Below are 26,693 nucleotides of genomic sequence, written 5' to 3'. Positions count from 1 at the left end.
GTTATTAAAATAATAACTCTTTCCCAACTTTATTTTGACACCTGTTGCAGCCATCAAATTCAAAATGACCTTTTTTTCCCCTTAAAATTGCATATATTCTCAGTGTATATACGCTGTATGTGCATGTATATATACTGAATGTATACACATTATTTATATATTATAGTGCATTTTTTTTGTAAATGATGCATTTGTATTTGTTTTGCATTCCTAATACAAGTATTGATTCAGAATAAATGTATAAATGGAAACAGATTCCAGTCCTGGAGGTCCCTAGAATTTCCATGTACCATCATTCTGATTGAACTCTTTTAATTGCCTGGGGTGAATTTGGCATGTATAAAAAAAAACACAAATCTGGCACTGTGGTTCTCAAGGACCTGAAATTGAACACTCTTCAAACAATATCGCTTTAGAAATAAATAAAAAGACCAAGCAAGAAATTCAGCACGTCCTCTGTCATTCCATGAGGTGAATATCGGAAAAACCTAACTATCCTAAAATACATCATATTTGCTCTACACTAATGTGTTGCATTCAGCTTTTTCGGAGGTCCTGGGACGAAAGTGAGTGAATGTTTCTACCGTCTTCACAGCGGAAATCCGGCAGAGCAACATCCTGCAGCGGAATCTCCTTCAGGAAAGCAGGGCGCTGACAGCGCGGGTTGCCGGTGACAATCTTGCGAGTCCTCAACCAGTCGCCCATCCAGGCCAGCCGGCAGTCACAGTTAAAGGAGTTGGCCAGCAAGTTCCTGCCACAGGAACAGAAAATATCAAATCAAATCAAGCAAAAGTTAAAGTCAGAGTTAGGGGGGAGCCTGAAGGCTGTTTCCTTCATCAAATCAAAGCCAGCTCTTCCTAATCAAAACCAGCTCTGTTGCTCCTAAACTGCTGCTCAAGAAATGTAATACTAAGTCTAAATTGCCCAAATATACACTAAATGATGACTGGGGCAAAGAAAGTTCCTCAAGGCCAAAGAACAAGTAGTCAAAAATTGTATATAAGTGCAAAATGAAGTGGAAATTGGGTTTAAACGTACAGAGTTGAGAGGGTCTGAAGGGTGTCAAAAGCTCCAGGTGAAATGGTAGTTAGCTGGTTGTCATAAAGGGACAGAAGACGAACATTGTACAAGCCGGTGAAGCTGTTGTTGTGGATGCAGCTAATACGGTTGTTGCGCAGCATCCTGGAAAAAAAGAGTACGACAGTTAGGCGATGTAGTAGCATTTATACTACGTCAAAGCTCTAAGACCTACGAAAGGTCTATCCGCAGGGATTTTCAGTTTGATGAGTTTTTATTTCGTTTTTATTTATGTAATAACCTAACAGGTATAATATCTCAGGGCTATACTTTACACTTTATGATTTTCCCCTCTTCCACAAAAGCTCATAACTCACAGCATCCGAAGCCCCTCCAGCCCCTGGAACATGCCACTGCGCACGGAATCCAGCTGATTGGCGGTCAGGTGGAGCTCCGCGACGGACGATGCGCCCTCAAACGCACCGTCTTCAATTTCAGCAATCTTATTGTTGCTGAGATTTCTGCAAGACAAATGGCAATATCAAAGAAAACTTTGAAATAGCTAGTTTGAAACACATGTTTGAATGCGGCTTCGGGGGGCTCGTCTTACATTTTCTTCAGCTGCGTCAGAGACTTGAATGCGCCGTTAGCTTCCAGAGAAGTGATTTCGTTGTTGTTCAGACGACTTCAAGGACACCAAGGTGAAGAAAAAGAAAATGGTGGTTAAAGGCCAGAAGACCTGCTAGCCCTGTTAAAACGATCAGGCCTGTTGGTATGCTGGCGAGACAAACATTTCATGCAAATCGGAGTCCCGTCTGAATAAAGATGAGCGGGTAAACCTTTCAGCATTAATGACTGTAGAAAACCACATCCTAAAACTAAGGCAGTGGGTTTTGCCATTGGAGATTTATCATCTACAGGAACGAGACCAAGACTTTGTAGTGATGCGGGGGATTAAATACATGAAACTGTAATTGTTGTGTACGTGCCCCCAGGCAAGTTTACTCAACCTTTTTTTCCATGAGGTAAACATAGAAAAGTAGTATGCAATACCATAATAGCTATACCACACTCCCTGTGGTTATGGTGAAGCAATATCTACAGTATCTTAAACCTCTGCTTATCAAAAACAATAGCCATGATAGAGTTCAGGTTGAAATTAATTAAGCTAACACTGCTAAAACGTGCAGTGAACTGAACTACTGCATAAAAAATAACATCTATTATAATATAGTTTGGAATTTTTTTATGTGCAATAGCGTTTTGTTGAGGGCAGTCTAACTCTGTCTGTATAATCCACATGATTTTCCCATTTGGCCAGTTGTTAGGGAAGATGAATAGCCCTGATATAGGACTTCCGGCCTTGAAGAAATGCTTACAGTTCAGAAGTGGAGGCTGGGATGTGTTCAGGGATCTTGATTAGGCGCAGATTGGAGCAGTCCACCACGTTGGATTCGCAACGGCATTTGGCTGGGCAGACAGGTTCATTGTTGCATTCGTTGTTTAACCTGGAATCCTCTGTGCCTGAAGAAACACAGATGAGAAACATTCCCATATCAAAGCAGCTTGCGAACACGATTCTCTTCACCTCCCTTACATTTGATGAAATTTATGGTCTCTCCGGACAAATCGTAGTCTTCGCATGTTAAATCACTCTAGCGGCGAATTCATTCTAAAGTTTTCTTCTCAGCTCATCTCGTCTTTGGTTGCCTGCAGTGAATCATCTATCAGATCCTAGCTCAGTGTCAGGCGATGTGTTTTCCCAGTCAAGGTTTCCTGCTGTCCTTTGTGGTGTGAAACGGCAGCAGTTTGGCTCTTGCATGTTGCATGTCTATGCGGGAATGGTTCTGCCAGAAATCTAGCGACTGAGCAATCAAAGCAATTCAACGGAAGTTTAAAGGGCTGAGATTTTTTTTTCTTTCAGAGTATAATATTTTGCATTCAAACAGGACCTGCAGGAACCCAACAAAAATAAAATTGTAGGAGCATCTACAATTTGATTTTAATCATTAAATATATGACAAAGACACACAATACTGGATTTTTTTCCCCAATTTGGTCATTTGCCAATTCCTGCTCACTTGCTAGTCCCCACATGACAGCTATGAGCCTGGGGAGACAACTAAAGCCAGCTAATGCTTGTACTGCTGTGTCACAGGACAGATGAACAAACCAGACAGAAAACATTATGTGCTTTCTTATGCACACAAGTGTACAGATGCTTTCATTTATTTAATGGAAAGTCTGGGGTTCAAGCCCCAGTATCGCCAAGCTGCTACTCTTGGGTCCTTAAGCAAGGCCCTTAACCATCTGTACTCCAGGGGCGCTGCATCATGGCAGACCGTGTGCTTTGACCCCAACTTCCTAACGTTATTTGGATATGAGAAGAAAGAATTTCACTGCTGTAAAGTACATGATGAGCACATTTTTTTGAATGACAGTGGAGAGTGGGCCAATTTTGCTTTCATGGATTCCCACCCATGATGCACTCTCGCTTTCTTTAAATCAGTGTTGCTGCTGCTAACTTAACTATATTTTGAGCAAGAGAACCACGTTTTGTAAAGAATATAGTGAGATTACTGGGGGAAGAGGCTGAATTGGTCAGACCTTAGTAGGAGTTGGTCAGAGGTCTTTTAGAAGTGTGGGGTTGAGGTAAAAAAATCTAATAAAATGATGCACCTCCAATACATGCAAGCCTAAAAGTTCACAGGACCACCAGCAGACTGGTCCATTCTCTAACACTTTGTGACTCACCAATGATGGACGTAATGCTCCAAGGTGCTTGAACTTAGTTATATAATAAACCTTAAATAATTAAGCACACAGATTCCACTTGAAGCCACTTACAGCGAAAGCTTCGTGGGCTTTGGTTGGATGGCGCACTATTATTGCTCTCGCTGTGGCTGTGGGTAGCTGTTAACGAGCCGAAGTGCTCGTGGCTACAGCGTGTGGGAGAAAAAAAGCCCTTTCTTACTCACCACATACAAATCCATCTGCTGAAAAGTTAAACGCTAATTTGTTGCGGAACCAAAATCCAGAAAGCAAGAAAAAAGGAGCAACCTGCAAATTCAGTTCGAAGACATTTTCTTTTAGCGGGGAACAGCACAGAACTGGAACAAATGTAGAATTAAGGGAATAATTCTTTGAGGAACACAAAACCAGCAAATAAAAATCCAGTTCCAAATTCATGGCATTCCTGCCCCCAAAACAGTCTGTTTTGACATTTAACATATTTCGCTTTATTTGGGTACATCGACCATAATCAGATGCTCAGTCACATTTTGCTCTAAATTCCATTCAAAGGCTTCACCCTGAGAGCACGCTCAGAATCAGGAAGTTTAGGCACACTAATGATCTGCATTAGTGACTGCTTTCGGATGAGACTGGTGGAAGCAGCGTTTCCTGTTAGGATAATGACAAATGAGTTAAACAGGAAACAATAAAGTCGGCAGAACTCTTTGAAATCTTTTTTTTTCTATTTTTTTCCAGATGGGTGGCAAATTCCTGTGTTCATCACTGGTGTTTTGTGCTGCAATTAAGACCGCATGCTCATAGAAGATTCCTAGTGACTCAAAGAGACAAGCATCTACAACGCAGATCATTTCAGGTTTCCTGGGGCTGTTTAACTTTTAGAACTTTTAGCATGGCAAAGAGACAGAGTCAAAAGAAAGTGAGAGAGGAAAGAAAACAGCCAGTTGTGGTGCAACCCGTGTAGGTATTTTTATGGCATTTGCTTTGGAAGTATCAAGCCTCAGGTACTTTGTCTTATGACATAATTTTTCCTATTATTCATCTAATAAAAGAATGTTCTTCAGGACAGGGTTGGACCTCTTTTCTTTTTTTTTTTTTTTATTATTTTTCAGAGGAAGACAGATACTGCATGAATCACTTTGATCTTTCCACTCCTTAAATTTCCATTAAAGCCTTCTGCCAAAGTCAGTTTTTCATTTTATTTGCATGACTGCTCCTCATAAAAGTGTGTTTAGGTGAAAGGAACCGGAAACATTTCTAGATATGAATCTCAAGTACAACCTCCACCCTTTTGTTTTTTTAAATCCCCCTTTCCCTTTATTGTGACATACATAAATGTTTCTTTTCTAAAAGGGATTTAAAGATTACATTCATCACTGAAACTAATGCAAAAGAAAATGAAACAGAATGACAAAGCGAAAGAGAAGAGGAAGCAATGTTGAAGCCCACTCACCTGGGATGGAGTACTGCTCTTTAGCTGTGATGGAGACAGAAGGAAAAAAAGCAATGACATAAGTAAGGTACAGTTAAATGGATGTATTAGACCCAGGCAAGGGCGGGTGCAGGAGTTTGAATTCATCTCGTCATTTTCTTCCGTTTTTACCTGTTGAACAATTCTTTTCGAATAGGATTACTATTAACAAAATAAAAACAAAATCATTACTGCTCTCGTCTAGCACGAAGCGTTTTTGTTGTGTTTTGTTCTAACTCTGTAGTTAAGAATTTAATGACATTAAAAGTAAATCCAGGAAAAGCTAATTGTGTAATTTTCAGGCTTCTGTGAATAGCAAGGGCAGGTCTGAGGACGTCTGTTCCCTAAATAAGAGCATGTTTGGCAGCTGTTCCACTCAGAGACCGCGTTTACAGGGATGGGCCCATTCAGACAGGATTAGACAGTTGTTAGAAAAAAAAAACCACTGGGGAAATATGTGCCAGGCTGCTAAGCTCTGACACTCGTGCGTTTCTAAGATGCTCAAGCCGAAAGGCAGAAGGAACTTGTGTTTACGTGCATGTTCAAGTGTGTACGTCAATGAGAAAATTAACGCCTCAATCTCAGTGTTTGGGAATATCAGTTTCTAAAACCTGGGACACTTTATGTTAATGTGCAAATAAATCCAGGGATGATTGGAAGAGAAGCACAAGCACAAATCTCCGTCTTCCACCAACTGAGTGGATTACATTTCATGGGAAAAAGTGCAATGATTATTAGTTGATTAGCAGTTTAGTTTAGTACTTGGTTTTTAGCTTAGAGGTTCCAGCACGATTTGGAATGCATGATAAAGTGACCAGAAAGATGATAGAAATGTGTATGAAAAGCTCCATGATTGACCAGAATAGGACAAAGGAAGCAAAAGCTCACCAGAACAGCGGAACTTCTTGCTCTTGATCTGGCCGATGCGCTTGTTAGCAAGGCGACGTGGGCTAGCACACCTTGCACCACTCGTCTCGATCGGATTGGCACGGAGATAGTCAGCTAGCCATTTGAGGTTACAGTCGCAGATAAATGGGTTCTGGGCCAGGTGACTGTATTGGCCAAGGGTGGGAAAAAAAGAAAACATTAATGGCTAGACAAGCACTTTGCCTGAACAAGACTGGAAATCTTTATAGATCTTTTCCCCCAATATTTCAAAGCAATCAATACAAGAACTGTATGTTTACACAAGGATTCTTAATAAAATGCCGGCATTACTGAGGAGGATTTTAGAGAAAACGTCATTCGTGGTTGTTTTTTCCATATTAAAGCTATTCAATTGCATCTAGCGGTAGCAAACATTACAATAATTCTCTACAACCATTAAACTATCCTAAATCTGTATTTACTATGGCCGGTTAACTCCAAGAATGTGGTGACTAGGGACCGTTTCAGCTTTAAGGTAATCCGATAACACTGTTCCAGTAACTGTTAAAAAAATTTTTTTGTTCCCAGCATGCTGCCTAAGAGTTGAATGAGAGGGTACACGGTAGCCGGGAGTGCTACACATGCAGAAACCATGCAGCCACGGTCATATGAGCTCTGTGTCTAAATCTAGAACAATGAAAGCAGTGGACAACGGGGGGGCCAGAGGTTATCTTATAGTGGGTCCTCACAATTCAGTCCAAATATAACAACCATTAAGGCGTTTCTTTCTAAATGTCACCGAGAATGCTTTACTGACTTTACAGATGCATGTTGGTATGGAGACGAGAAAACATAAAAAAAAAAAAAGAAAATCTTTCATGTCCTGCATGTCATGTTTGGGTTTGCCTGCAGTTCAGATACACATCTTCAACTGGTTGCTCAGCTAGCACTAGTGTAGAAGTGTATCTATCAAAGAAAGCCAAGGAGCATGTCAGACTATGTGAATATTTCAAAATGTGTTGGCCTCAGGGTATTGTTTTTCATATTTTTTGGTTTATGGAGCAGTTCGGGATTCCAGGAGGAACACAGACTATTGTTTGAGTCTCCATATGATAGAATTACCAGTAGGAATGATTCAGGATTTCCTCTTTACATCCCGATACCATTAAATATTAAGAGATAAGATTTCAGGGGTAAACAAAATGTGCCAATACATTTATTAAGGTGGCCACCTTATTAGAAAAAATATTCAAAAGGGGCACTTCAGCTTTTCAGCTTGTTGGGCAAAAATGCAACAGTATATGCCTTCGCTTGTCGGAGTTAGGACTGCCAAAACATTGAAATGTTTGTGGTTGCTGAAACCTAAAAAAAGACATCAAATGAAGGAAAGAAAACTGGGAAGAATGTAAGGTACGGAGGAACTTACAGCGTCTGAATGGCACGCAGTGAGGCAAAGGTGCCCTTGGCCAGGGTCTGGATCTTATTGTCATAGAGAGACAGCAGGGAAAGATTCTGCAAGTCTTGGAATGCATTAGCACGGACACAGTGTATTTTATTGGCATTCAGTAGTCTGGGGACGGAAAAGAAAAAAGAAGAGACAGAGAAAAAAAAACTGACTGATAAGAGCAGGAAAAAAACAAGGTCCATTTAAGCGCAAAGTGTTGAATTGGTTTAATTGAGTAAGCTTGCAAGCTTTTCTAGCTTAATACCTTAAGGTTAATGGCATTTATACATGTATGAAGACACCACAAGTTTGTCAAACTTACAGCAGCTGGAGGGCATAAAGCCCATCGAAAACTCCTTTGGGTAACTCAGTGATCTTATTCCCATACAGCACCCTATAGGAAAAGCAGAAAGCAGTATTTGTAATAACGGAAGTCTGAATCGAACAGACTGAGGCATATGGTACTGATATATCAAGCAAGTGTAACTGTTTTCAACTGTCAGGCTGAGATTCTTGGAGAGGCTCTTGATGGCTTCAAATGTGTATTCTCGAAAAGATGATCTAGGCTCCACATGATTCGAAGTCTTTTGGTTAAATTCAACACAAACATTTTGACACGCAACACACACTTACAGAGAATTGAGGGAACGCAGGCCTTGGAAGGCATCAGGAGCAATCTCTGAGATCTGGTTGTTGCTGAGGTCACTGTGAATAGGGGTGGGTGGGGGGGGGGGATAAGCAAATGAGACAGGAAGAACTGCAGAAAATAAGAAAGAAAAATAATTCAAAAGAAAGAGTAACAGACTCAGACACAAGTGCTCTGACCTTGTAAACCCCATTCCCTAGCACCACCATTCACCCATAAAACATAAGTCTCCACTCCATCTGATCAGTTTCCTGTTGACAGGCAAGGGGAATTTTTGGGTCACTCTGTCTGCGCCCATTTACGTGACTACCCACAGTGAGCTGTGTGGATTGGCTGAGGATGCAGTTGTCCAGGGCATGGTTTCTGGCTGGTTCAGCCTGTCTGCCCAGTGGTAGAGTGATGAGGTGGGATATTTCAAAGGCAAAGGGTTTTTCCTTCATACTGGAACACAGTTAAACAAACTCCACAGGTTCATGGCCCTCTGTCAAAACCACAGTGGGCATTCTTTTGTACTGTGAGCTTCCTAGACGAGACAGGGCTGCTGAGGATTTTCTAACTGTGCTTCAAATATGTCTCAGAAGAAAAGAAAAGCTTGTACAATGCTCCAACTCTTTCCCAATGAACATCTATGTAACAATCGCAAAACACAAATCAGCTGAATGTGTTCAAATCAACTACAGACGTGTGGTATTGAGTCCTGCAGCCAAATATGTGCTTTTCACTTAGATGATGTATTGTGGTTCCTCCCAGGCACTTAAATTGATATGATCTGAAGTACATTGGGAGTTTATCTCCAGGCAGAAGTCTGCAGTCTGAGTTCCTGAGCATTGTGGAGGGTGAATGATATGTCCTTGATCTGGCCAATCACCTGCATCTTAGCCAGAGGTTGTCTAAATCTAAGACACAAATTAACTAAATGGACAGATGTTTGTAGACACCTCACCATAAGATTTATTTGTGCTTTTTGTTCCTCCTATAACTTGCTTTTATAATTACCTCCCTTCCTCTGGGAACATCTTCCACTACATTTTGGAGTGCAATTGTAGATGTTTGATGTTTGTACTTTTGTACGTCGCTCTGGATAAGGACGTCTGCTAAATGCCGCAAATGTAAATGTAAATGTTTGTAGATGGGTGTTAGTAAAGTCAGCTAATGATGTAGGTGAGGTGAGGACGTCTGGGGTGCAGTCAGTATTCTAATTTATCCAAAAGGTGGTCAATAGGGTTGAAGTCAGAGATCTATTGCAGGCCACCCAAACCCATGTAAACCATATCTTCATTGAGATTGTTTTGTGCACAGGGGCATTGTCATGCTGGAACAGGTTTGTTCAAGTGATGGAGAAATTGAATGCTACAGTTGGTAACAGTTTGGGGAAGAACCACATATGGCTGGAAAAGTCAGGTGTTCCAGTACTTTTGTCAATATAGTGTAGGCTTTTACAACTAAGAGAACAAGAAGATGACCATAACTCTGATGTGCATGAAGTCGGCAGACAACTCTAAAACTGGATTGTGGTTTGTATCAACAGGAATGTTGAGGAACAAACCTTTTCTTTACCACCCTTCCATTAGTGGATCACTTGGACTCTTTGAGCTTGGTGAAAAGTTGTGATGGCAAGTGGGACAGCTGAAAAAGCAGACAGGGTAAAGGCGGGAAAATGTGTGAGTGTTATTTTTACACAGATTAAGCAGTGCCATGACTTGCTTGGTTACTTGGCCAATGAATCACTGAAGGACAAGTGAGCGGTTTCTGAAATAGCAAAAAAGAAATTCTCCTTCTTCCCACGGCTGCTATTTGAGAGCCAAAACTAGGCAAAAGCCAAGGTTTTTGTGGATGTGGCTGGTGCTTTAGGTCATTCAGGCCATTGAGTCTAGAGAATTCCATCTGAGATGGTATGAGTGTCCTCCCATGGACAGTAATCCTTCTCGGCAGTGTTACAGTGAGTTAAGCATGAACTGTTGTAACTTGTTTACAGTAATTAGAGAAATGCCATGTTCCCTAATTGATTGACTGACTTATTATTGGTGAACTGTGCTTGGGTCTTCTATACAGTAGGTGGTGGTAAAGAAACTGAGGCAGCAATCTACCAATAAACTCAAGGGTGGGTTTTTATTGCCAAAAGTCTTATAAATTAGCAACGATGAAATCTCAGATGCATGATAAAGCTCTTACTATCCAAAAGTCCACTTCACAAAAGGCAGATTGTGGAAGCATTGTGGAAATTTATGCCTCTTAATTTCCACTTGTTTACTCTGGACTCTGATTTCTCAAGTGTCCAATTTGTAGCCACTTTTAAGCAATTAAAAGAAGTAGGCAGGATTTAATGGAATACAGGTGATATCCCAAAGCGCTTTATTTATGTATAATTGTGCTAACATGAGTGTGTTTTCTTTCTTTCTTTCTTTCTTTCTTTCTTTCTTTCTTTCTTTCTTTCTTTCTTTCTTTCTTTCTTTCTTTCTTTCTAATGTTTTTACTTCTGTCTTTTGTTTTATTACTGTCCACTGGTTGCTGGTTGTGGTGGAGCTCCAGCCCCAAGCATGGTGGATTTCCCCTGGCCTCCTTTAGGTTTCCAAGTGCTTTTCAAGAACAGGTCTCTCTGACAGTGGCTGGATCACATTTGACATGACTGTTGCTATGGATGATGGCATGGAAGTTTGCTCTGAATAAATGCTTGTAGTGTTCGGGGCTACTCAGGCGTCAGTGCTGTGATGTATTGATGTTTGATTATAGCAACTGCTTTAGAAGAATTTTGTTCCGTTGTTTGTTTTTACACAGTTTTGTCTCTTAGTAAGTTTTGTGTCGATTTCCAAAAGCGAATTGGGTATAAAAAAGGCACAATATAATTTAAGTTTAATGCAGAATGCTAATGCCTATAACTTTCTTTATCAACAATTAACAATTGTTATTAACAATTATTAACAGTTATTAACAATTAACACTGGTGATGCAAAACTAGAATTGTCTCGACTTGCTGACATTTTTGCTGTTAAAGTACTATATGCCTTTTTTTACTGGGCAGTGACAGTGGTGAGCAAACGTAAAAAAAAAATATCTTTTATATACACTTAATTACTTTTAAGTCCCCAAAAAAAAGTTAGTAATTTTTATGTCATTTTCAGGGCTTTTGGATCAATAAACTCACATTCGGCGCAGCTTCTTGTAAGGTGAAAATGCTCCTGGTGGGATGGACTTGATGCCATTCTGTTCCAGTCGTCTGCAGAAGGAGGAAAAAAGGGAGGGAAGAAGACAGGGGCATTGGTGGAAGTCGGAAAAACCAGACAACAAAGAACACCATGGCAACAAAGCTCATTAACATGCAGCCGCTCGGCCCGATTGCATAATGGTCAGGTGCTTCTTGTTATCCCGACCTCGACTGGATCATATTTACATAATAACCAGTGATTGAGCCAGTGATAATGACAATGAAAATCATAGAAATGCTTGAAATAAGAAAGGGGCATTTGCATTTTCAGCTGAAACTGTTGGTCCCGTGTCTCTCACTCCTTTGGTCAGCTTAGACACTTCCTGAGTTTAATTTGAATCTCAAGATCCACAAGAATGTCTTTGAATTGTATGTATGTAAATTTTAATTAGAGAGACCAGTTAGCAAAGAGGTCCAGCAACTTCTTTAATGAACAATTCTTTTGTAGCTAACTCCTGACAGCTTTGTCTTACAAAGAAGCCAAGAGGTAGTAATGGCATTATGGCTATGCATTGTGAGGTACAAGGGTTAAACAAGTAAAAGAACTAAACCTAAGCTTAACAATCCAAACATCTCACTTGTACAAACTTGCCAAAATAAGCCCCAGATGGTTGTTCACCCAATCTATAAGACCTGCCAATGTAACCTCTTGTCCGTTCAGTTCAATTCAGAATGAAAAGCTAAAAGGCATATGAATATGCAAAGGTAGGCCCTGCTCTAGCTGAGAAACAGAAAATGCCACGTGACTTATATAGTGAAAGTTTCAGTTTTGCCAAAACAATGACCCTGAGCATTTTAAAATCTCAGACAGCTGAGATTACTTAACCCTCTACACTGCTGGCATCATTAGAAACCACAAGTTGTTCTGTCCTCTTTTTACATCACAGGCAACCATTAGGAGAGTTCGAATTAAGCCACACACAATCAGTCCTCACCATCAATCTTGCCGAGTTTCAAGTTCAGAATCTGTCCCTACGGCTTTTGCTCTGTGCACCTGCACTTGTGTCATTACAAACTGTCAGATACATTCTGCTGCAATATGTATTTACTGCGATTATACACGTTTCATATATGTCTCTCTATGACCGAAATGCCCACATGTATGTATCTGGTTTTTGTACTGATTTACTGATATCCTCTTGAACTTAACTGAGTGTATTTATGTCACCGGCTGACTATGCCTAAGTGCAGTGTGTGTAATGGCAAATCAGAGTGCACCAGAGGCTCAAATTCAGATTGTTTAACTGTTATTAAATGCATGTGATCCCTACGCAGAATCTTTATGAATCGGACGCCTCTAATCAGCATCAGCTGCGCTGGAAAAAGTCCGGGAACGCAATAAAGGTTTATATCTCTCACATTTCGAGAGTCCCATTAGTGGCTGTGCATGCTGGCCAGATTTTCTTTTATTATTTTTTAAGAAGCCGTTGCATAATGACCAGACATTTCACCTCTGCCATAAGGCATAAGCCTTGATCCCCCTAAGCCTTATTAAAAAGGGCAATTTTAAAAGCTGTGAAGTGACCTAGACCATCAGAGCAGACAAAAGTACCTCCGCTTGCATACAGAAGCCCAATTGAGAAATGCTTACACCACAGAGGCATGTCTTTGCTTATAGAAAAATAAGAAATGGTTTAAATGTGGGTCCTTAGCAAAGATCAGATCTCATTGATAGTGTTAATGGAATAACAGTGGTGGCAGCGAAGACTGACGCATTATTTTTAAATGAGCGAGATATTCTTCTTCAAACATGCATTTAGTTGAAATTAAAGAAATGCTTAATAAATTGCTCTGGTACTGATGTTTCCAGACCACAGGACAGAGCTAAGCACATTCCTATGGTGTTCATGATTTGGAGCATTCTTTTCCAGCCATTATTATTATTTTCTTCTTCAGCCTAAGTGCACATCCATACTAATTTACTTGACATGTTACACCCGTTTTAATAGGACCGCATTCTATCGAGATGGTTCACTGTCTAGGAGTCTCTGGCCTGAATATAACTATTGCGCACATGAGCTTCCAACCCTTCCCCCAAATCAATACTTTGTGACTAAGTTCTGTCACAATGTGGAGATCAGGTGATGAATAAAGAAGCTTATACAATGGCAGATTGGAATTGATTACGGGTCTGAGCAAAGCTTCCACAAAGACTAGATTGATTATCCACAGACAAGCTGCCCAAAGCCTCCAATCAAAAGGAGACAAAAAGAGAGACACTCGTCGAAAATAATCCATAAGAATGAATAAAGTAATCAAGGGAGCACAATCAATGCATGCCATACCATTCATCAGCTTGGAGTTTGATAGCTACTTGTATTACCCTGATTTGTCTTGATGTGATCGTGTTCCGCTAATACACAAGAAAACTTAAAAAAAAAATAAAGATAGGACTTTGTCAGAAATAGTACAAAACTTGATAATGATCTATTGGCTCCATGCTGAGGTATCCAAAAGGCAAAAAGTAAAGGCTAGTTTTTCTGGGGGAAAAAAAACAACAGACTGTCAAAAACAAGTCTGGCTGAAAAAAAAAGCATGCTTTTGAAACCCCCAATCTGCAGTAATCATAGACATTACAAACACACTCCCACATAGGCCCAGACCAGGAAACAGAAATATAATGACTGTTGGGCTTCTGTGATTTGTTTCGAGGCCATGAGCAAGCGTGGCTGTCCGGCTGTAATTGAAAATGATTGTATAAGAAAAGAGGAAGAGAATCATGTAAAAAATGGATAAAGATTGGGGAGCAGAGTGTATAGATGGTGCAGTCCTGAAGAAACCATGATGATGATGGTAGGCTGGAGGTCGATATATAAAAAGGAAACAAACTGACAAGGCTGTAAAGTTGGAACGAAATACTATATCAGCCTCATATATCATAGTACATGCTTTCATAACTTATTTTGAAAGAGGGAAAATGTTTCAAGGTCATTGAGGGAAAGAAAATTCACTAGAGCTCTATGGATGAGTGCTGAGACAGGAGGCCTGAGACAGAGATATGCTACATTGGGAGTACGAGTAGATACACCTGACTGAATGCAACCTAAATGCACAAATATTGGCACAAAGCCACGGTTTCTTTGTACATACAGCATAAATACAGCAACATAAAAGTATGAAAAATTAACTCTGTCTTTAGAAGTGTGTATTATCACGTTACGACCTGTGTCAAGATGGCCACAGGACTTTACAGACAAAACCAGCGCTATTTCAAATACGAACACCCGCTTCTGGGCTCCCGGGAATGTTTTTTGCCTCCTCTGAACATTGTTGCCAAGGTTCTGTAAATGGGTCAGGGTTATTAAGCAACACCCATTTTGTGCATGTATTTTTAAACATGTTTTCTGAAGTAAACCAAAATGCAAAAATCAGTTCACTGCCCTCCCTGCCCTCAGCCTCCATGATATGGAATGAGAAGAGTTTCTTTCATTTGACTAAAAATGTGTGATTCATACAAAATATTAAAAAGTGTGTGTAAAATTCTAAAATAATAGAGACACAGTGATAAAGCTGTTCAAACAGGTCTCTACTTCCTGTATAACTTCCCTTCGTTTCAGGCTTTACGACTCACCAGTGGTGGACAGTAATGAAGTAGATGTAACTCGTTATTGTATTTAAGCAGCTTTTTCATGTATCTGTACTTTACTGAAGTATTTACATTTAGAGAGACTTTTACTTCACTACATTTTAAAGTCAAATATCTTACTTTTTACTTTACATTTTGTGAAATCAGTCGATCCTTTTTATTTACAACCGGATAAAAACTTAACCGGTCAAACACGTGGCAATCCACCAATCAGGGTCGAGCGCAAGCTTGTTTTGATTGCCGCGTTGCGGTATCTACTTATCACCAACATACAGTTCAGCATCAGTTCAACAGCAATAAATACTGACTCGAACTTGCCACAACACCTATGGCCTTATTTGCAGATTTTTTTTAAAAATCATTGAAAAGAAGGACGATAATTTGAATAGATATCAATCAGTGCTCATGAATATCATTCTAGTAATAGATTGATGTGCTAAGAGTAACATTAGAGTCAATCCGAGTTGATTAAGTAAGAGTCATGTGACAAAAATGATAATAGGAACATTATAGCCATAAAAAATCATAGTATTTTGGATACTTAAGTACATTTAAAGGCAAATACTTTTGTACTTTTACTCAAGTGAAAGAGCACTTTTACTTTTACTGAAGTAATATTACCATGTGTATCTCTATTTTTGTCATGATACCTGGAACAAACACTCGGTGAGCTCACAGTCACGTATCCCTACAACTTGAACTCAACCGCATGGTTTGTGTACTTCATCCACCACTGCACCTCACACATTAAAATACGTTATGAGATTTACATTATTATCTAATGCGTTCTATTAGTTCCAGTGGAGCTGAATGTCATTACAAGATGTGCTACAATGTTCACAGTCTGACCCCACACAGCTAATAACATTCACAGTCAAACCAAATTTTAATCAACTCTGCATTTTTTAGTGCTACGTCAATAAAAGCGAAAGGTCCAGCGGGGCTTAGTGGCCAAAAAAACTACGGAGAGCGAGCCAAGGCCACATTAGCCTGCCGATAGCATCTCCTCACTGTGAGAACAGCCTGACGGTTTCCTTTGTGCAAGTTGGGCTATGGATGGATGAATGAGCTGCTAACATGGTCACCCTGCTCTATGGATATGTTCACAGCTTGAGTCAGCTTGAAGTGAGTGAGATCCAAATCCTACAATTCCCTTTCGTCCTGATACACACCAATGCAACATAAGCAGTTCCATACAAAGAACACTGTGAAACGTTATTGTTATTCGGTTATGTATTCTGTCATAATGACACAATAGGGAATTAGACTCCAATTATACACCAAGTCCAGTTCAGATTTACAAAGTATCCAACTTAGGATGTCATTAATCAACACATTCGCACCCCACATCGTCACATATCGACGCTGTGGATGTTGCGTCCGACGGCGTCCACATCCGACGCCGAGGAACGGGAAACCCTTCGCGTCGCTTTTCGCCGCAGATGGACGGGACCCCATTTGCGGGTTACGGTTACGGTTAGGGTTCGGGTTAGGGTTAGGGTTCGGGTTAGGGTTAGGGTTTGGGTTAGGGTTCGGGTTCGGGTTAGGGTTATGGTCATCTTCAGGATTTATCAAAATTTTAAAGTTAATCCTATACACTTATTATGATAGATAATAAATTATTAAGTGTATAGGACAGCGAACTGCATTGAAAAGCGAAGCACAGGGGCTCCCATCCATCTGCGTCGGCGGCGAAGGGAGGTACCGTCTCTCGTCGGCGGCGAAGGGGTACCTTCGGCGTCGGATGTGGACGTCGTCGGACGCAACGTCCTCAGCGTCGATATGTGACGACGTGGGGTGAGAATGTGCTGCATTAATATAAGACATGCTTAAAATGGCTTCATTACATTTTTAAGGCTTAGATTTATATTACAAATTCTTATGTAAGGGTTTGTTTAGACTAGTTGTTGAAGTGGGATCTGGCGAATCCCAGCAGTTTCAGAAGCAGTGCCAGGGGTTCTGTGAATTTTTGTGTTTTTTTAGTTAGTGGAAATACAATCCATCAAAGGTATTATATTTAATACTTGGTTTGTATAACGGGTAGCCAGTTTAACTAGCTACTTGAATTTAATTTATCCCTGATGAGCAGCCATGGCGACTGTGGCAAGGAAAAACTCTCTTAGATGTTATGAGGAAGAAACCCTGAGAGGAACCAGACTCAAAAGGGAAACCCATCCTCATTTGGGTGATATTAAAAGTGTGATTATCCTCTTTAAAACAATACAGAACACTGGAGTGTGAGAACTAACATGAGCACTGGAATGTAAGATTATGAGTAATGTTCGTTCTACAGTTTTTTACAGTCATTTTTGGTTATAAAATTAGGAGCTACTCAGCAACTCAAAAACTCTTAAACAAGGGCTTGAATGTTATATTAGTTAGATGACGATGACGATGATGATGATTTTTATTATTATCATTATTATTTTCATTTCTATAATAGATTCTACGCAATTCTAGACTTAGTAGCAAATATCAATTAAACTGTCCTTTCTAACATTAAAATGCTACGGTTTCCATAATACTTCATAATAAAGATCTACGGTTTTCTACAGGTACCATATACTGTTATTGACAATCTGTTGTACTACAGCATATCGTTTTCCTGTTAAGAGATATTCATGGTTTAATTTGCAGGACGTAGAATGTAGCCATCTGTATTTCTTGTTCCTTTTTATCATTTCTAGAAGTCATAACTTGTGATTGTGTTTCGTATTTCTAAACCAAGTCCAAACACAAAAATACAAATATTTAGCGTGCAGATTTTCCTATAGATGCAAATGTAAAAAAAAAAAAATAATAATAATAAAAAAGAGAGATATGTAGATCCTTGCATAATATCAAGATACTATCAAACGCGATTTCCTAGAAGCAGTCGGTTATCGTAATCATGGCCTTCGTGTCCTAGGCGACATCTGCATGCAGATAAGCCACTGTCGGTTTCAAAGTAATTGTTCACATATGTCCGCTGCATGAAAAGGGCAAAAGGGGAATGGTTAGATGCTCAGGCTCCCTGCAGATGATATATGTACATTGTGTTTTGTTTAAATGTGGGAAGTTTAAAAAGCTAGGACCACTATAAACTATTTGTGTTAAACACGGGATCATTTTGGGCACGCACGTCCAATTCAAAGCTGTGATCGGACGCCAGATTCAATAAAAATATAAAGTTTATAAAATACGAAGTGTTGTTCCTTACGCCAGTAAATTGCCTTAATAACGACGCAGATCAAAAGGTGGTCAAAAATTCATGTTGATTCTAAGTATGAAAACAGTGACAGGAAATTTTAACAGCTTTCTTTTTTCATCATATGCAACGGTTCACTGGACACATTCGAACAATATTTAGTTTTTTTTTTTGCTGTTTAATATATTTTTCCTATATACTCACATTTCAGCCATGTTTTCAGGCAGGTTGGCCGGAATGGCGGTAAGTCCTTTTCCCCTGCAGTCTACTATATTATTGCTGCAGGAGCACATGGCAGGGCAGGAACCAGAAGCAAGATTACATGTTTGTGGACTGGAATTCTCGGAATGACCTGCAAACATTAGACAAGGTAAACTGTCAGCAACTGTCTTTTATTGTGCCGACATGCATTTGAAGCCATACAACATATTTCATATAGAAAGTTGTCTTTTTTAGGCTACATGAGCTGAATATGGTAAATAACAATCCGCAAATCATTAAGGCGTAAGATTAAATATACACATAAATGAATATATACACAAATAAATGAATATATATATCTCCAGTGTATATCTTCAGTGCTATGGTGCATCCTTTCCTGTTCAATCATGTGCAGAATCCAACTCCTGAGTTCAACACTGACCACAGAGGAAAGAACTGTGGCTCTGGCTTAAGGCACCATTAGTCTTGACAAAACCCTGGAAAAATGAGGTTCAGCCCTGAGCTTTTTCTGTTCAACAAGTTAGACGTCAGTCAATTACAACTATATGCCACTGCCTTGTAGGCGAAAGTAAAAAAAAATAAAATGTGGGATTGTGACATTGAATTTAGTGAAGGGAAACAGAAAGGGAATGTCTTGCTTGTACTACTTTCGAAACAAAATCTGTTGTAATAGTATCTTGGCATTGCCAAGGACAAGCCTGATTCACCTCTAGTGCGATACGCTGCATATTAAAGGCGCATTAATGCAGTCCACCACCCGAGGGAACGCTTTGAAATACGCACAATCAGCGCTTCTCACCACAATTCAGTGCTTCATCCCTCGCCTCGGAAAGAAAAGTGCGCAGCAATATGCATAAACTATAATCGTTCCTTTCCATGTCCTCTCTAGATACTCTTTGCTCTGCACCTGTCATAAGAAGATAGCACTGCACTGTGATACCCTCTAGACAGCGTAACCTAGAAAGCCAATAAAACAGACTTTTTAATAGGCTAATTTGCACTGCATAACAAATCAGTTCCTTGGGAGCCTTTCGACCAATGAATATTTGATTCGCTTCTCTCTCTCTTGCTCTTTTTTATTTATTTTTGACAGAGTTCTGTTGTCTGTTGGTTAATTCATACCCAGAGAAACTCATACAGGATACAGAAAGTCACCAGTTTAGGAAAGGCAAACAGAAAGGAACCACACCACCCTCAGTATGGGCCAAATCAGAACAACTCTTCGATGGTGCGATAAATGTAAAGTTAATTCTGGTTTATTTTAATGTAACACCTATCAGGTGACCCCGGTACCATGCAGGTCACACAGACAGATCTGGATTATTGAACAACCCACATTTATGAAGGTGTGTGTTCGCCCATCTGGCGCCATCTGTCTAAATGGCAAACGCTTTTCCCTAGTGTGTCTGGTCATGTCGAGTGGATTTGTACACATAAGCATTACACAGTGAAATTCCTGGCACTAGTTCATGGCCCATTGACTTAATTACAACTACTTATATACTTAGCTTATCAGGAGGCCATGCTTTTAGCCACAGCCTTGGTGATAGAACGTGGACTTAGCCTTAATCACTGAATTGTCATAAAACAAACAGAATAGGAATTAATAAGAGATAATACAAGGTTGAACTCTTTGGAGGCGATAGAATTGTAAAGTGAGATATGGAAAAAGCCTTCCCACCATCCGGACAGCAACACTCAGATTCCACTCATGCACCCATTCCATCCTAAATCCCACACAGGTGTCTTCTCTTCATGCATTAGCATGAATACACACACACACACACACACACACACACACACACACACACACACACACACACACACACACACACACCGAAGTAGTAATGCAGCCAACATGCATTTATGTGCCAGCGAGACACACAGTAATGATCTCTGCACTGCGGGTTCATGTGCTGGTCAGGGCTCTGGAGACATGGCTTGTGCCTGATTGGGCAATACAGATAAATATTTAAAGCTTTTGGGCGAAGGACATGAATCAGACTACCACAAGAGTATAAAATCAGCTAAAAAACATTGCATTCATATAATCACTATAAATCTGCCTCATTTTCTAACTGTGACCTCACCTCACATATCATCCAGGTTACATTTATGTTGCCTCCTCTAATGGTCTAATGGTTTGAATAAACATCAAACAAAACAATGGCTTTTACACCTTATATGCACCTTATAAATGCAGTTGTGATTTCCCACATTTCCCACATCATCTGCTCAGTATCTCACCAGTAGCACAGTTTTCACTGTCAATAAATAAATAGTTCATATTCTGTCAGGCTGCTTGTTTGTGTGAAAATAACAAGCCATGTGAAAAGATTCTCAGTCTCCAACCTGCATTAACTCAGCAATTTTCCCAAACTGTTGCTGCGACTTCCTTTGAGCAGTTAACAAGGCCTAGTTCTGTCTAAAAACCTTGTCCTGCTTACCTCAGAACAGAAAAAAGTCTCACTGGAAGCCTTTATGACCCTAAAAGTGTGAGGGTAATTGCCGATTATCAAAAAAGCAGGTCCTGTGGAAAATAACTTGCTTCTTTGGATGGAAAATCATCCCAGTTTTATGCTAATAAAGGTAACAGTATACGAGAGCAACAAAGACTGCTTAACAAGACTCTATGAAGTTTTTTTGATGCTAACTGGAGCAAAAGATTTGGCTGAAGAATCTGATACAAATAACTTATGATTTTGAACAAAGGCTCCAAACAACTGTTAATATATAAACCAAAAAACACTCCATATTCAAATTCCACAAAACTATCAAATGCAATTGAGAGCTTCTGTCTCATACCTGCCAGACCTGACCTTGTATACCCTAGTGATTCTTATACAATCTTTCTTTGAGTTGTGTGAGGGAGTCACCTGTTATCTTGGACTTGAAAAAAACACCTGTGCATTTCTTTTTTTTTTTTGTTATTTTCCCTTTTAATCTATCCAACCAAGATAGAGGGATGCTGAGTTTGCCAACTGTTATCAATGTGACAGTGCTTGATATTGTGGTACTATAAAAAAAATGGCATGATAGGAAAGGAGAATCAACCTAGCAACTACAGCTGGGGGAAATAAAAGGGATTTACCTGAACAACTGAACTCGTGTTTCTGGATCTCGGCTACGTTGATCCCACGAAGTTGTGGTGGGGACGAGCATTGGGTGAATAGACCAAGTGTAGGTCTCTGTCGCAGCCATTGGGACAACCAAGACAGGTGGCAGTCGCAATTCAGATTATTTGAGTGCAATCGGCTAAAGAGGGGAAAGTGCAGTTATAATAAGGAGGTTACAAAAGCTTTCATTGGAGCTACATAAAAAAAAAAAAAAATGCAAGCAATATATTGTTATATACTATAGATACATTCATCATTTTCCATTTGGTCTAGTATTGACATATCCTTAAAGATACTGCCACATTTGTATTCTCAAAAGGTGTGTCCTTGGTGTGAAACTAAATGGTCTTGACTGAATAAAAACTATTATTTTTTTTATTTTTTCTCAGGATTATCTCGTGACAGAAACTCAAAGCTCTAATATCATGTAATCTGGAACTGAGCTGTAGTTTAAATTGTGGGTGGTAATCTTTTTTTAATTTTTTTTTTTTTTACTTTTCCCAAAATTTGGGAGAGCAGTCATCTTTATTTCAGCATGCATTCACATTTTCTAATTATACATACACAATGGGGACAGAGGGGGTATTCATTTCTAGGGCTGTTCGTGCAGAATCGTCTGAGGATCAACTGAGGAAATGGTTTTTGGCATGGCTACAAACCCTAGTGTGGCCTATGGCTGCCCACCAAGACTCCATGGAATGATACAGTGTGTGTCTTCTGGCCCAACGCAGTGTGGGACAATGGTTTCACTAGCTGCTGAGTTGCCTGCTGAGCTAGCCAAAAAAAATGGACTCTAAATAAATAAAAATGTCATAAAGTTTGTGGATTGAGGTCCACAGAGAGACCCTTATGCTGTTTAAAGGTTCTAAATTATTATTTCAAATTTGCTTTTGTGGCCTGTCAATGAGAGGGTGGTCCGACATGGCTTCAATATGACACAGTAAAAACTGTTTTTCTGATCGGATATAAAGGACCAACATGTTAAGCAAGGAATGGTTATAAACCTGAAAATAACTGACTTTTAGATTTTAAGTCTGTCTGCGTAACCTGACTGTATATTGGGATTACGGTATTGGTCTTATCAGGCAGATGAAAAAGAGTAGTTTGTAATTCATTTCGTACTTTTTCACTTATCTGTACTCTAAGTATTTCCATTTGGGAAAACTTTTACTTCAACTTCACAAAATCGTACTTTTTACCAAATTACATTTTGTCAAACACGCCCCAATTCACCAATCAGTGTAGAGCGCGTGGTCCGTTTTAAACTAGTTTAGACTCTTACTTGCTACAACACCGGTGGTCTTATTGGAAAATAAGTTTTTGGGGCGCATAATTGTAATAGATATCAATCAGTGTTTGAATCATAAATATCATACTATTAATAGATCGGTGTTCTACATAAGTGTATTTAAACTGAGTTGATTAAGCAAAAATTATAATAGGAACATTATAGCAGTAATAAATCAAAGTAGTTTTTATATTAAGTACATTTGAAGGCAAATACTTTTGTACTTTTACTAAATAGAGCACTTTTACTGGTAATATTTTACAGATTGTATCTCTAGTTTTACTCAAGTACATGGCTTGTGTAAAAGTATAGATGTACACATATAAAAAGATCTCACTTTGACAACAACAGCGAAAAACTAAATGATTTTTTGTGTGTGTGTTTTTACTCACAACGTCCTCAGCTTTGGCATGTGGTTAAAACTCGACACCGGTATGGCACTGATGTTGTTGTTGTTGAGTGTCCTATAAAACAACAAGAAAAATGACGTGCAATTAAAAGTCAATCCTGGCAAAAAAGCTTATTCACTTTAATTACCGCTACTTACTTCATGAGATTTACTCTAAACCTAAGCCTGTTTTTACTGCGAATCATGGTATCAGTTCTTCTTTCTCTTTTAAAGTTTATATTCAGCTTTTTTCCCCTAAAGGTATCAGTGCTCTTGCCTGCAACTCTTCTATTACCTGCCTCTCATTCACCCTCCTGGAGGGCAAGTAACACACCATTACTTGCAGATGGAGAGTAACACAGAGTAAGAACCAACCACTGTGAGCACCGCCATGGCAAATTCAACCCAATCAGGAACGTTAGGAGGTGCGAAATGTTGAAATTGCTTTTTTTGGAGAATGTCTGTTCACAGGCCCTAGGGAGCTTATGTAGGTTTATGAAGTCTCGTCCGTGTCTGGCAGGGTGTGATGATTTCCTAATAGGAAGCAGAGATCGCTTTTGTTTCCATAGACCTCTGCTGGAGGTCATTTTTATCCACTGTGTTCTCTGTCATACTGTGTCCACACATAAACACACACGCAAGGAAAAGAAAACACCCCCACAAACAACTTACAAACATACTGTAGAGCAATATGGCTAAAATCCAATCACTACCTCAGCTCCTGTCAGATGAATGATCGATGATAAAGATCTCTTGGCTAAAGGAAAGAGTGTTTTTACTACATCTGTAACATATGTGGGATTACTTCGAAATGTTTGTCTGTACTCGCAAAAAAGACTGAATTCTTAGTTAGGTCAAAAACTCCATAATAATGCAGTGGCAGTTATAGGTACAGTCAGTAAATAAATTTTTGCTGCAGGCTATTATCTATTAATAAACAGTAAAAGTACAATATTTTGAGCCTGATCATGGACACAGAATGTGTCTTCTAGGGGGTAAACTTTCTGTAGCCCAACTAACTGGAGGTAACTGGTGCAATAAAACTAATTTGATCACTAAAATTATTAATACTAGTGTACAATAATAATTCAGATTATAAATGATGATAATCTAAATGATTTCATTGCAAAATTATTTGCCAATACTGATTTTAAAATACACCTACTTCATCTAATCAACATTCATGAATGAATAGTGGACCTAACTTGTCTTTGGAGCAAGTTTTATCTAAATTTAGCAGAGTTAGTGGTCTCTAAAATATGATTTAAAAATTATGTCATGTCGAAGGAATATAGTTTTATACTTTGACAGGAATCAAATTTACTCATCAGCCAAAAACGCAACCCTTATATACTTCAATACTATACACTATATGGACAAAAATATTGGGAAACCTGAATTATCCAGCCATATGTGGTTCTTCCCTAAATTATTACCACAAAATTGGAATCATATATTTGTACAGAATGTCTTTGGATGAGGTAGAGTTCCATTTTTCCTTAATTTGACCTACGAAATCCTTTCGAGCATGACAATGCACATATGCACAAATCCAGCTCCATGAAGATATGATGTACTGTACATAGGGTGGAGTGGAAGATCTTGAGTGGCCTCTTTAGAGCTCTGGCCTTAATCCTGCTTAACACCTTGTGGATGAATTGGAATGCTGACTGCACCCCAGGCCTCCTCACATCATCAACATCAGTACCTGACTTTACTAACAGCTTTGTAGCTGAGTGAGCACAAATCTCCACAACCAAAGTCCAAATCTAGTGGAACACTTTCCCAGAAGAGTGGAGGTTATTATAACAGCAAATGTGGAATTAGCTGGTCGAATATGAATCGTATAGTCAGGTATCAACAAACCTTTGTCCATATAGCGTATATGTCATTCTCAAAAGCCTGCACTTGCCTCCAATAGGTTATACAAATATCCCCTTAAAGTCTAAGCTGTAATTTGTTCTTTTTGCAAAAAAAAAAAAAAAGTTGTATTTTCTTATTCTAATTAGAAGTGATAAATAGTTATAACTGCTGCATTTCACTGAAATAAATGAATTAATGATTTTATCAGTGGAAAGTCATTATATAGAGAGTAAGACAGATGTGTAGGTGTGTATGTTACTTACAAAACCTCCAGTCCTCGAAGTGCTCGGAATGCTCCATCCTCAATACAGCTGATGTGATTTTTGTCTAATTGACTGCGAAGTAAAAAAAAAGATTTAAATGAAAAAGACAGATGTCTTGACCACACACCCACACAAACACACACACACACACACACCCACCCACACACACACACACACACAGAGAGCTTTACAGGATCGATAGGCCTAAACTGTTTTGAACTTAACAGTGAAAGCTATGAGCAATGCAGAATGTCCAATCATCTAACACCAGCCAGTCTTTATTCATGTGCCTTTTAATAACAGTCATTCCCATAAGCAAGAGCTTATTATATGCGGGAACTTCGCTCACTGCCTGGTGAAATCAATATTAGTGTAGTCATGCTGAATAGCAGAACCGCTTTAGACCTAAATCAGTTCCCTGTGGGTCTCCGTGATGGCTCAATTATGAATTATCTCATATTGATAGAGTCGGCGTAAAATGTCATTAATTATATCTTTGCTAGCATGCACTTGAGACTGAAGGTCGAAGGTTGTTCAAAAATGCTGCACCTTTACCAAACTGAATGCACTATGAACATTAAAGATAGACATGTTCACATTTAATATAAAATTGGATGCATGAGTTGTTCAGCTTACAGGTTCTTGATGTCCGTAGCTCCACGGAAGGCCTTGCGGGGAATGGCCTGGATGAAGTTCTCACTTAGGTCTCTGTGAAAACAAGTTGATATGTTATTCAATTGATGTAGAAAATGAGAAAAACCCTGCAAACCTGTGAACATAATAATTGTAAGAAACAGATCCCTGAACCCTTTTTTAATCCAATGCTAAAAAAAACCCTGTATGCAGCCTCAAAGCTGACACTATACAAGTGCAGGCACAATGCTTTTAAGTGGTTTTTAATCTCATTTCCATCACAAACATCTACAAAGCGCCAGTCCTGACTGAACCAATGTGATGTGCCTTTCACTGTGAAGGGTTGCACCATTTAGCTGTTTCTAAAAGCCATTGATGGCACTATTTGTGAACAGTGTTAGAGAGTGCGAATGGCAAGGTGGAGCAAGAAGGACGGTTGCAGCGAAGGAACAAACCCAATGAGGCTAATTAGTGTGAGCTTTTGTTCCGAGGTTCAATGGGGAGCTCGGAGTACGGGTAGTTACCATGTCCAGCATTTTCTACAAAAAAATAAAAAGTACATGCTTTCCCACAGAATGGACTTTTTTTTTCAATTATCAGCCATGCCATAATTCATGAAGAAAAAAACCATCAAAAACAGTTACAGTTGTAATTCCATTTATCTCACCACATGTACAAATCGTACAAGGTACCTGCTCAAACTGGCAGAACAAATAGCCTTTTTTCTGCCATTAAACCAATGACAACTG

General features: G+C 39.3%; 1 protein-coding gene across 4 annotated transcripts in view; it reads right to left on the bottom strand.

Annotated features, from left to right (window-relative positions):
- slit1a (slit homolog 1a (Drosophila)) overlaps positions 1 to 26,693 on the bottom strand; it is a 91,572-nt gene that overhangs the window by 20,645 nt on the left and 44,234 nt on the right. For 2 of the 4 annotated variants that reach the window (XM_046843236.1, XM_046843238.1), the window contains exons 5-20: positions 25,948 to 26,019; positions 25,312 to 25,383; positions 23,190 to 23,261; positions 21,485 to 21,648; positions 18,376 to 18,523; positions 11,339 to 11,410; positions 8,184 to 8,255; positions 7,873 to 7,944; positions 7,533 to 7,676; positions 6,128 to 6,291; positions 5,222 to 5,245; positions 2,397 to 2,541; positions 1,628 to 1,702; positions 1,395 to 1,538; positions 1,039 to 1,182; positions 585 to 751 (exon numbers count right to left, since the gene is read on the bottom strand). In XM_046843236.1, coding sequence (XP_046699192.1) covers positions 585 to 751; positions 1,039 to 1,182; positions 1,395 to 1,538; positions 1,628 to 1,702; positions 2,397 to 2,541; positions 5,222 to 5,245; positions 6,128 to 6,291; positions 7,533 to 7,676; positions 7,873 to 7,944; positions 8,184 to 8,255; positions 11,339 to 11,410; positions 18,376 to 18,523; positions 21,485 to 21,648; positions 23,190 to 23,261; positions 25,312 to 25,383; positions 25,948 to 26,019 — 1,751 coding nt within the window. The remainder of the gene's footprint in view (positions 1 to 584; positions 752 to 1,038; positions 1,183 to 1,394; positions 1,539 to 1,627; positions 1,703 to 2,396; positions 2,542 to 5,221; positions 5,246 to 6,127; positions 6,292 to 7,532; positions 7,677 to 7,872; positions 7,945 to 8,183; positions 8,256 to 11,338; positions 11,411 to 18,375; positions 18,524 to 21,484; positions 21,649 to 23,189; positions 23,262 to 25,311; positions 25,384 to 25,947; positions 26,020 to 26,693) is intronic. The other 2 variants (XM_046843237.1, XM_046843239.1) reach the window with 1 other exon arrangement.

This window comes from Silurus meridionalis, chromosome 28 (genome assembly GCF_014805685.1).
Source record: "Silurus meridionalis isolate SWU-2019-XX chromosome 28, ASM1480568v1, whole genome shotgun sequence".
Classification (NCBI taxonomy): Eukaryota; Metazoa; Chordata; class Actinopteri; order Siluriformes; family Siluridae; genus Silurus; species Silurus meridionalis.
This window is presented reverse-complemented; position numbering and strand designations above follow the sequence as displayed.